Consider the following 12,151-nt stretch of genomic DNA (forward strand, 5'->3'; position numbering starts at 1 on the left):
CTATAAATAAACAAAGGTGTGTATTATTTAATATAATCAACAAATTTTCCTTCATTATCAGCATGGGAGTCTAAGTGAGATACCAATTGTGACCTTAAATTTCAATATAAGAATGCTGTCTAGTTCAACCTTTATGGAAAGCGATATGGAGATTCCTCCAAAAACTGGAAATCGAGCTCCCATACGATCCAGCTATACCACTCCTAGGAATATACCCTAGGAACACAAAAATACAATCCAAAAACCCCTTCCTTACACCTATATTCATTGCAGCTCTATTTACCATAGCAAGACTCTGGAAACAACCAAGATGCCCTTCAACAGATGAATGGCTAAAGAAACTGTGGTACATATACACAATGGAATATTATGCAGCTGTCAGGAGAGATGAAGTCATGAAATTTTCCTATACATGGATGTACATGGAATCTATTATGCTGAGTGAAATAAGTCAGAGAGAGAGAGAAAAACGCAGAATGGTCTCACTCATCTATGGGTTTTAAGAAAAATGAAAGACACCCTTGTAATAATAATTTTCAGACACAAAAGAGAAAAGAGCTGGAAGTTCCAGCTCACCTCAGGAAGCTCACCACAAAGAGTGATGAGTTTAGTTAGAGAAATAACTACATTTTGAACTGTCCTAATATTGAGAATGTATGAGGGAAATGTAGAGCCTGTTTAGGGTACAGGCGGGGGTTGGGTGGGGAGGAGGGAGATTTGGGACTTGGGTGATGGGAACGTTGCACTGGTGATGGGTGGTGTTCCTTTTATGACTGAAACCCAAACACAATCATGTATGTAATCAAGGTGTTTAAATAAAAAAAATTATGCATTAAAAATTTTTTTTCAGTTGAATTTGAGTCCCATTGGTTTAAAAACCTGGATTGAGGGTATTTATTTGGCAGTAAATACATTCATATTATAGTTGATGACTGGTTGCAACATTTTGTTGAAGGTTTGTACAGTTTTACTTTAAATTTGGTAAGAGACAAGCTCTGTACTGTTTCTGGGAACATTAGGGATACCATATGTAGCATCAGATGATAGAAAATAAAGTTGTAAAATTCATAGTCTAAAAGGGAGTTGTAACTATGAACTTTAATAAAATTCTGGAATTGGTGAACAAAAAAAAAAAATTTCAATATAAGTTGTACTGCTCTATTTGCCAAAGCCAACGGTGCCAATTTCTGCAAAACCAGTGGTGATGCTTGTTCCTTGTCCATGAAGAGCCTAATCAGCTTTCCAAAGAGGTTTTGGAAGACCTTTACTTTCCTCTTTACATCCTAAATCATTGCCCTGTTTCTCTGAATGCTTTAGATCCTCCCAAATCTCTCTCTTTATAATCCTTATTCTTTGGCCTGGTCTACTTTACTTCAGTGCCCTTTCAATTGCAGGGGCTGGAGAAATAGCACAGTGAGTAGGGTACTTGCCTAGCATGTGGTCTATCCATGGTTTGATCCTCAGCAACACCAGGAGTGATCACAGAGTGTCAATACAGGAGTAAACCCTGACCACTGATAGATGTGAAAGTCAAACAAACAAGAAATCAATTGGTCAAATCGGTCACATTATTATTGTGTCTTCTGCCAATGTCTTGAACACATCTCTCAGCCTGTCTTTGATCTTATACTCTCAGAATCTAATTCTAGATACTCCAGACTCTAAGCATCGCTATCTTCCTCACTTTTCAAATGGTATCCTTTCACACAAACAAACACACACACACACACACACACACACACACACACACACCTTGAAAAAGGGTGTACCAATAAATATAGAAAATGAATAAGATAAATAAAATGATGAATATGCTAATGATCTAACCAATCAGAAGTCTATGTTTTTTTTTTTTTGTTTTTTTTTTTGTTTTTTTTTTTTGGTTTTTGGGTCACACCTGGCGGTGCTCAGGGGTTACTCCTGGCTGTCTGCTCAGAAATCGCTCCTGGCAGGCACGGGGGACCATATGGGACACCGGGATTTGAACCAACCACCTTTGGTCCTTGATCGGCTACTTGCAAGGCAAACACCGCTGTGCTATCGTGCTATCTCTCCGGGCCCTAGAAGTCTATGTTTTTAACAAGCTATTACCATAATTAAGATAGAAAAATTTTGTGGAAAACAACCACAGAGAAAAATCTGTGATTTCCTTGCATACTGCCACTATGATAAATGGCAAAAACTGTATATATATATATATATATATATATATATATATATATATATATATAAAAGAATTATATATATTTTCTGGGCTTTAAATTCATCGCACTTTTTGTTGCTAAAGAAGTAGTCTAAGCAAAACGATTAAATTTATAGTTAAATGGATATGTCACAAAATATACTTCAAGACGTTTCAATCATCTCAATCAATCAATTAAAAACTGTCCTTATTAATGAACATCAGACCTCTTTATTTCTAAGCAAAAATCTTTAGAAAACCACTTATATTAGGTCACACATCCCAACCAGTATTATACAGAAAGTTTCAATCTATACTGCCAAAAGGGAAAGCACTTCACCCCTTTGTTCTAGTACATTGCATAATTCAGTTTTCTCGAAATCTTCAAGAGAAAGGAGTCTGTCATTTCTGTGCATTGTGCTCTGCTCCTCTACTAGAGAAAGATTCTTAAACCAATCTGCCTCAGTAGTTCCTGGTACGGACACACAGATCAAAATCTCCTGATGCCTCTGAAGCAATGCAATCCTGTTCAATCTTACTCTCGTGTAAAGTTTTTCTACTTTTTGTCTTTTAATTTAAGGCAGCATGTGGTCATATATTTTAAACTTACTTTGCTGCAGATAGCTCATTTGGATTTAGAAATAAACACCATGTCATCACATTAGTAATGCAACATCTGTCTTTATTCTTTCCTCCCAACATCAGAAGAAAATTTCTGTTCTTTTTTATTAAAGGAACAAATTTTCTCCTGTTTCCCTGGACCCATTGATTTCTGCTTCTGGATCAGTAATAATTCATTTTTTTTTTCAGTTCAGTCACCAATTTTAGTAACTAGCATTAAAGATATTTGTGATTTACAAAAAAGAATTCTAACATATAAATGGCATGACCTTCATCCATGCACATTTATAGATACTATGAGGAAATCTATTCTGGAGAAGGAAGAAAAGTGGAAATTCAGTCAACTGACCTGCTTTTCCATGAAGTAAACTAGGTCTGTTTCCCAAAGTGCTGAGGTCCTGGGGTTGTGTGGGTGCTGAGGATAAGAGCATCTTTGGACCTTCTGGATTTCTAGGTGGAAAAGGGGAGCTTTGTGATTGTCTCACTTCACTTCTTTCAGTGCCAGAAAAGCAGAGAGCATCCTGGTTCTTCTTCTTTTCTTTCTTTAACATGTTGACCAGAATATCTGAAAGTTGACTTAAGGATTTATTTATTTGTGGGCTTTGTTTTGTTTAGGATCTCAGTGGTGTCCAGGGCTTATGACTCTTCACTAAGGAATCTCTTTTGGCAAGCTCAGGAATCTTGTGGGATATTAATTTCAGATCAGCTACATGCAAGGCAAGCACATTACCTGCTTTATTATCTCTTGTCTCAGGGATTTTGTGACTCATACCAGATTATAAATATCAAAATTGTAATGTTTCAAATGAGATTAATACTATGGTTGCTATTTGTTATTTGTCACAAAGACAAAATGAACATTCAAATTCCTTATGATTCATATAGTTATGACATTTAGGGTGCTATTATTTTAATGTAGTGCCATTATATGAAAAATAAGAAAATACCAATGTTTTAAAATATACCAAGTTTAAGCTCTTAGATCCTTAATTTCATTTTGTAGTGGTCACTTCCAGAGGTTCTTAAGGACCACCAGGGCCACACCCAGTAATGCAGAGGTAAGGGATACCGTATGCAGTATGGAAAAGAAAACTCAGGACCTCAACATTCTAAGTGTTATATCACTTGAACTATCTGCGCAGAACAAGACTTCACATTTTTATGAAAGGGCTTATAAAAAGTAAATGAACTCATAGTAGTAGTAAGTAATGAGGTGATGAACACTTACATATTTAAAGTATATTTAAATGAGGTTTAGATTTAATAAGTTTTAATTTTTGGTCCCTGTTTTGGAACTGGTAACTAAATTATTATTATAGATAAAATATATATAAAAAGGCACCATTTGTTGAGATATTAATATAGAGTAGAGTGTGGAAAGTAAGTGTAAAGTCACTCTATTCTACTCTATTACACTCTTCATTCAGACTCAAGATGCAGAGAATTCTAAGGGAATTTGCTATTACTAACAAGAAGTCCATAATCTCGTTTATGGCTTGTATTGGATTTATTTTCATTTAAATGTGTTTTATGTATATTTTTTATTTCTCTGAAAAATATTTTTGGTTGAATTCAGGGTCCTTCACATGCATGAAAGGCATATCTCCAGTATCATATTCCATCTTGAGAATCTCAGAATTCTACCTCATATTCAATAAGATAAATCCCAATATTTCTTCATGTCTTAAGATGGATTTATTAAAATAAGAGTATAAGAAAAGAAAATGGTGTAGGAGAGAACAGAGTTACTCACAGAGTGAAGATGCATCCAGTTCCCCCAGTCTTGGCAAATTACATGGAAATCACTTGGCCTCCAGTTCTTTCTTAGTGTTGACTCTAGACTTTTGGTGACTTCTGGAAACAAAATCAATTTCTTTCATAACCCCAATGTGGCTGCTATTTATGTCTCAGATAACTTGTAGTGACCAATATTTTTCACAATTTTTGTAGTATCAGAGCAACTGCTTTGACAAAGACCAACAGTTAATCTCCCATCTCTTTTTAGTAGGATACTGCTAATTATAGCATCATTTTAATTAATAAATTTAAGTGCAATATCCATTCATTTAATACTTGTTAGAATGTGTATTATGTGCCAGGCACTAGTCTAGAAACCACATAAAGTAATACAAAATTACGTTCTTGCTCTGATAATATCCTACCAAAGATAGATTTCACACATATGTGTGCATACACACATTAACATAAAGTGTTATTATTTTATTTTGGAGTGATCTCCCAAGCAGTGCTCATTCTACATTCTACACTGTAAAAGCTACTCTTTCCACCTCACCCTCCCAAAAAACCTGTAGTGTCTGTGAACTTGAGGTTGAAAACCTCTTTTATAGAAAAATGATTCAAAGATTATTGAAATTAAAACCTCACACATAATGAACAGATGACTAAGAAATAGAGTCAGGATTGGGATGAGGATGGTAGGGACAAGGTCACAGAATTGTATAAAACAGAATGCAGAGTTTTAATTGTATTTGAGGTATAATGAAAAGTCTTAGAATCGTCAGATAAATATGTTATTTTTATCAATAAATTCATTTTCTTTGCTCTCTTCTCATCATTTTTCATCTTCTCATTTAACTCAAACCCCTAAATGTGTGTCTGTGTTCTAAATGAAACCACTGACTGTTTTATAAAAGGGCTTTTAACTTAATTCAATTTGATAATGCTACTGAAGAATTCTAGTGTGTTTTATTTGTTTGGTGGTGCTGAGGGCAAACCCAGAATTTCACACAAGCAAGGCATAAGCACAACCACTGACTTCCTCCAAAGATCTGTTAAGGTAATTTAAATGGTTCCGTTTTTCTCCTTTTGAAGAATATGCAATGTTTTCTCCTAATGTTTTAGTTGCTTTACTTCTTGTTGAGTTTAAATATTATATTTTTTTCTTCCTTTAGTCATATCCTTTCTTTTTCCTTCTCCTACAGTGTTAGCCTTCTGCATTCTAGGGAAAAACCAGTTTGGAAATTTCAGGTGTCTTTTTGTTTTTTTCAGTCCACAATAAGAGTAAGTTTTGTATTGAGTAGATCCAAGAAAACATCTTTCTTTTATCAAGTTTACCTATCAGTTGTGACTCTGTGAGTCACATCATTCATTATATGCTATTTTATAGTAATCAAAGCACTTTTTTGTAAGTTGTCTTGGGCTTGCTCTTCTCTTGAACAGAAAATAGTTCTGATCAATTGCTAGTTGCAGTGGTAATGAATGTGGAGCTCGGACTTCAATCTAGTTATGAACTAGTTCATTGTCTTTACACTACGTGCATTACACACCATCATCTTGCATTGGAGCCTTAAAAGGAGGAGATGGTGGGGCCAGAGCGATGGTTCAAGTGGTCGGCATTTGCCTTGCATGCGCTAACCTAGGATGGACCACAGTTCGAGTCTCTGGCGTCCCGTAAGCTTGGTCCCCCAAGCTAGAAGTGATTTCTGAGCACATAGCCAGGAGTAACCCTTGAGCATCACTGGGTGTTGCCCAAAAAACCAAAACCAAAAAAACAAAAAACAAACCAAAAAAAGATGGTGAGAAAGGTATCACCATTACATGGGTTCTAAAAGATTCTTTAGTGGCTGAATAACTGCAATGCCATTTTTTCCTTTTTTTTTTTTTTTTAAGATTTTGAGCCACACCTAATGATGCTCAGGGGTTACTCCTGGCCATGCTCTCAGTAATTGCTCCTGGCTTGGGAGACCATCTGGGACACCGGAGGATCCAACCAAGGTCTGCCCTAGGCTAGCATGCACAGGGTAGACGCCTTACCACTTGCATCACTGCTCCAGCCCCCTTTCTCACCATCTTATAAAAATAAACAAAGGAATATAAAACTAGACTGCTCCCTTTCTGATCTATCTCATTTCTCCTTTTTCTGTGCACAGATGTTCATAAGCCCAGAAGAGGATTAAGAAATTGGTAGGAGTATTTATGGGAGAAGATCCCAAACTAGGATAAAGGCCAGGAAAAGCAGTAGACCTCAGACTTGGGACTAGAGCCAGGACTGAGGTCTAGGCTGGGACCACGTCTGGAGATGAACAGGGTAAGAGAGAGGAAAAGAAGTGGAGTGACAGCACTGTGGCAGCTCCCACAGACCAGGGTTTGTGTGGGAGTACAATCCACTGCTAAACCTGGTGTGACTGGCTGGGTAATAATACAGCTCTACTCTTTTAAACTAGACAGACAGAATCTGTGAATTCTCAACAATATTGGAGATTGAAGTTAATCAGGCAGAGTGCCTACCCTGCTTGGTTGTTTATTTCTTCTTAATGACTAGATTTCCTTCAACTCATTGAGGCATTTTTCATATTAGCTGACATTAAAACACCTTTCAGTCATTAAGAAAGGAAGGTTCAAAATATTAAGTCACTTTATAAGAAAGTGACCAAAATTTCTTAGGTCTGCTTAAAGTCTACAAATGGAATTAAAATGCCAAACCTTTTCCAAGAAACCAGAAAGAAAATAAGAAACAACATGGAAGAAGCATTGAGGAATTATGAATTCTAATATGACAAAGGCATTTAGAAGAAACCACTTCAACTGTTACTGTATCCACTAGCATACCTGGCTGGGCTACTACCCACTCTTCTCTACCCACTCTGGGCTATTACCACTCTCAGCACCCCAAATACACAAACTGCTTGGTCAGGAAATACTTCGTCTTAAACACTCACCTATACACACTTCCAAATTTGGGAACATTTGCAAGCAGAACCCAAAGCAGTAGATCTGGATTTTAAATAAAAAGTTACATTTAAATCAATCTCTGCTCTTCATAAGCTAAACACCAGTCATCATTTTCAGCTTTCATTGGTGTTTCACCCACACACTAGCCACAAATTCTGGGCCATGAGGGGTTGCGGTCAGCCTGGTGTCCGGTCAGCATGCTAAAGATAACCAGCTAACTTACAGGCTTAGGAGTGACAGAAGACAATCACCGTAGAGTAGTCAAAAATATATAGAAATATAAAAATATGTTATATAACATAAGTTGAAATATTAAAAATTCAATGTTGAGTTGGTATAAAAACCCCATGCTTTACAATAAAATGGAATATTTCTTCATAAGAGTATTATATTCAGCTAAAGACAAAAATAGAATGTGTTTCTTTCAGACCAACTATTTATATATAGCAAATAGTTCTATGTCATTGTTCGTGGACATTTTCCTTCTCAGAAACAAAAGCAATGGGAATGGGAGACTGGGCGGGAAAACCAGCACCCTGACTCCCTGGGGCATACCAGAAGAAAAGTTTCTTAGCATTTCAGGAAGGATACTAATTTCATTATCTCGCTGCTGTAGAAGATCTCTCATTTTTTTATAGTCATCCTCTTTTAATGGTTCTTGGTGGTTGTGCTGTTTGGTTTCAGTGGATACTGTGTTATTTCCTTGGATCTTCTTATCATTCAATAGTTTCTACAAAATACAAATTAAATCAGAGCTCAGAATTTATATCTCTATTCCAAATCTCAATGTTTATTGTACTCCATGTCTTTCAGAATTTTTTGCCTGTAAAAGAACAAGTCATGTGTATCTGCTCCTTTTTTTTAAAATAATATCTTTATTTAAGCACCGTGATTACAAAAATGTTTGTAGTTGGGGTTCAGTTACAGAAAAGAACACCCTCTTTCACTAGTGCAATCTTCCCATCACCAATGCTCCCCATATCCCTCCTCCCCCACACCCTGTCTTTATTCAAGACAGGCATTCTATTTCTCTCACTCATTACCATTGTCATGATAGTTGTTAGTATAGTTTATTTATCTAACTGCACTCACCAGTCTTAATGGTAAGCTTCATATCATGGGCAGGTCCTTCCAGCCATCATATCTGTTGTCTCTGGGTATTATTACCCTACTGTCTTTTATTTTTCTTAAATCCCACAGATGAGTGAGACTATTCTGTGTTTATCTCCCTCTGACTTATTTCACTCAGCATATCTGCTCCTTTTTGTCTTTGAAATACTTGCTATTTATTGCATCTTCCTTTCCACACATTCTCATCCTCCTGATCCTGTTGGGACCTGAATTCTGAATAAGGAGGGACGCCATTTTGTAAAAGCCACATGGTAGGCTTCTTTAGGTTCTGAGCAGGGAGAAACACTATTTTGTAAGGACCGCATGTTGTGAGCCTATTTCCATAGACCCCACCTCAGTCTACCTCGCTGTACCAGGTAGCCTATCAGAGAAGGACAAGGGAGTAGTAGGAAGATACCTATGGTCTCATCCTTCTACTCTAGAACTCTGCAATCCCTCTTCCTACTTTTCACTATTTGCACTCTGTTCTCTACTCACTACACTGAAAAATTTCTGTTTAAACATTATCCTCTCGGGATTTTTCCATTAACCCATAACCCCATGCTACTTAATCTACTTATAGTTTTCAATTACACTTACCATGGATTGTAATTCTTTTATATTTGTCTTCTCTAGGACTTCTTTATTAACTCTGCATGCCCTATGGCTGGCATCATAGCAGACTCACAGTAAATGTTTATTATCTTATGAAGTATTCCAAATTACAAATGAAACACTAATAAAGATCAATGACCTCACCATCACACTATCACAAATAGTGAAACCAAAGGCAAAAAAAAAAAACAACTTCTAGAAATGTTTATAAATCAAGACTGCTTAAAAATAAAAACAATTGTCTTGATATAGCTGAAAAATTAAAGGTTTTGAACGTGTAACTATTCTCCAGAGAAGGTAGAGTGTTTTGTCAAAAGAATTGGGAGTTGGGGCAGGCGAGCCCCGGTGTCCCATATGGTCCCCCTGAGCCAGGGGTAATTTCTGAGTGCTTAGCCAGGAGTAACCCCTGAGTGTCAAACGGGTGTGGCCTGAAAAACCAAAAAAAAAAAAAAAAAAGAATTGGGAGTCAAGGTCTGAGCTCATTCAATAGGAAGTAAGATATGGCCTCTGAAAAAATTTCATGACAATCACAAGCATTGGTTTGAAGACTATACTGTACAGTATGTGGAAAGCTGAGACCTAAACTTTTGGTAACTACTTGACTATAAAATATTTATTAGGTATTGAATAGGAATAACAATGCTTGATGCCAGAAGGAGTGATTAAAGTTACCTTTAAGTGATGGAAACAATGATGAATTTTACGCATATCAGAGCCAATCTCTATTCTACTTTCTGGATCCTGGTCTTCCAAAAAGGTTGCTATTTGTTTTTCCAACCTAAAAATACATAATGTATAAGAGCACATGAATTAGAACATTCTCTGTTTGGTTAACATTTTAAGTACAGGATAGTATTCCTATTTCTTTATCAAAATAATAGCTATCTAATTTGACTTTCAAGATCAAGGGGGAAAGACCAAGTGACAGGGTAAGATTTGCAAAGAGTGAATTATTTGAGTGTTTCCAAATGAATTTTCAAATGCAGCATTCAATAAAAGAATTATTTGATTTTCTAAATTGTGTATTCTAGTCAAGCTAAATATTTCTAGTGTCTAGCTGCCACTTTGCAATATAATATAATGAAAGCATTTTTCTTATTAGTTTTATTAAAATTTCATGCTACTCATTCACAGTTGAGATCTCAGAGAAGTTCTACAACCATTTTAAAATCTTTCTTGGCTGACTTTTATTTCTTTCGGCAGCTATTCTAAATCTTTCTACACTGTCCATTATGTAAGAATGGCAAAGCTGACCAAACTTCTTTTTACTTTTACTTCATCCAAATTGGTTCATTCTGGCAGAGGCCCAAAGAATATCCACCTTGTTTTGTTTTTAAATGTTGGACCACTCCCAAGGGCACTTAGGAGTTTATCCTGGCTCTGCATAGAAGAATCACTCATTGTTTTAATTTGCATCTCTCCAATGATTAGTGATATAAAGGTTTTTTAATTTTCCCTTGGCCATTCTTCCATGAGAAAATTTCTGTTCATTTCTTCTCCCATTTTTTTTTGATAAGGTAGGTTCTTTTTCTTGTAAATTTAACCAGTGTCATATATCTTTGATACTAACCCATTATTAGAAGATTGTTGGGTAAATTATTTCTCCCAATCTGTGGGCAGTCTTTATATCCTGGTCATTATTTTCTTTGAGGTGCTGAAGATTTTTAATTTAATGTAGTCCCATTTATTTATCTTTGCTTCCATATCGCATAGGGAGTCAACTAAAATTTGTTAAACTCAAATAAGAAGCACTCCTGGAAGACTTAGGGAGCATACAGGATGCCAGGGATCAAACTCAGGTCAGCTGCACTCAAGGCAAGCACCCTACCCACTGTCCTTTCTTTCCAGCCCAAGAATACTTTCTTTATCCCCTCCTGATACTTACTCTTTCCCCTTACCTTACAGGGATTTGCATAGTTTTCTTATTTTATGTTATTATATTTTTGAGCTTCATGGTACTATATTCAGGGCTTTCTACTAGCTCTGTACTCTGGAATCACAATTGGGCTCAAAGAACCAAACCTTGGTTGTTGCATGCTAAGAAAGCACCCTACCCATTGTACTACTGCTAAAGCCTCAGCTTTCCTATTGTAAAGCAAAATACAATTCACCCTATGGAGAGATCAATGGGCCACTCTATTTTAAAGTCTGGGTTTGGTTTCTAGTAGAATGTTTCTATAAATTACACTGCATTCTAAAGCCTGTGTTTCCCATTGGCTGCCCAATGTGACATGTTAGCTTATCTGTATCCTATGGTACTTTTGGGTCCTTATTAATTTTTATGCTTTTATCTATAACTGTATATAGAGCTGCACACATTAATTTCACAATATAAATCTATTCATTGGTTAATGGACTTGTTTTTATGAAAATGATTCCTCTCTATGATTAAACTCTTCTACAGTACATTACAACTTCATTGTTATCTTTTGTCCAATAGCCTTTAACATGTGACAGCTGACATTTTCAAGTGTGAAAACATTTATTTTGTCATTTTAAGAAATTTCCTCAAGTACATATGTCCTATGCACTGTTTGTTGACTGCTATCATGTTTCATTGTAGATTAGAGTTTAGGATCACCAGAGAGATTAATACAAAGAAGGTAATGATCTTTTAAAATAAAATATGTTCATAGTCAAGATTCCAATTATATTGAATCAATATAAAAGTAAGTCCTTCTCACTCCACAATACCACCATTCCATTTCTTCATTTTTATTTGTTCTCTATACTCCAAAATATCTATGTTAATAGTTGAAATAAATTATTTTAGGGTTTAACAAAGCAGATACCTAGATTCATATTTCATTTATTGATTTTTTACAAAAATAAGATAACAATAATGTATGATGTATTATATAATATAATTATATAACATAATATAATAATAATATAATGCATTATACTTTTTACCTTGGGGATCACCCATAA

At 35.7% G+C, this 12,151-nt stretch overlaps 1 protein-coding gene across 1 annotated transcript in view; it reads right to left on the bottom strand.

Moving 5' to 3' along the window:
* KIF6 (kinesin family member 6) overlaps positions 1 to 12,151 on the bottom strand; it is a 601,782-nt gene that overhangs the window by 268,865 nt on the left and 320,766 nt on the right. Inside the window, exons 11-13 of the mRNA XM_049764755.1 lie at positions 9,893 to 9,998; positions 8,087 to 8,225; positions 3,153 to 3,368 (exon numbers count right to left, since the gene is read on the bottom strand). Of these exons, the coding sequence (XP_049620712.1) occupies positions 3,153 to 3,368; positions 8,087 to 8,225; positions 9,893 to 9,998 (461 nt within the window). The remainder of the gene's footprint in view (positions 1 to 3,152; positions 3,369 to 8,086; positions 8,226 to 9,892; positions 9,999 to 12,151) is intronic.

The sequence above is a fragment of the Suncus etruscus genome, chromosome 18 (genome assembly GCF_024139225.1).
Source record: "Suncus etruscus isolate mSunEtr1 chromosome 18, mSunEtr1.pri.cur, whole genome shotgun sequence".
Lineage (NCBI taxonomy): Eukaryota > Metazoa > Chordata > Mammalia > Eulipotyphla > Soricidae > Suncus > Suncus etruscus.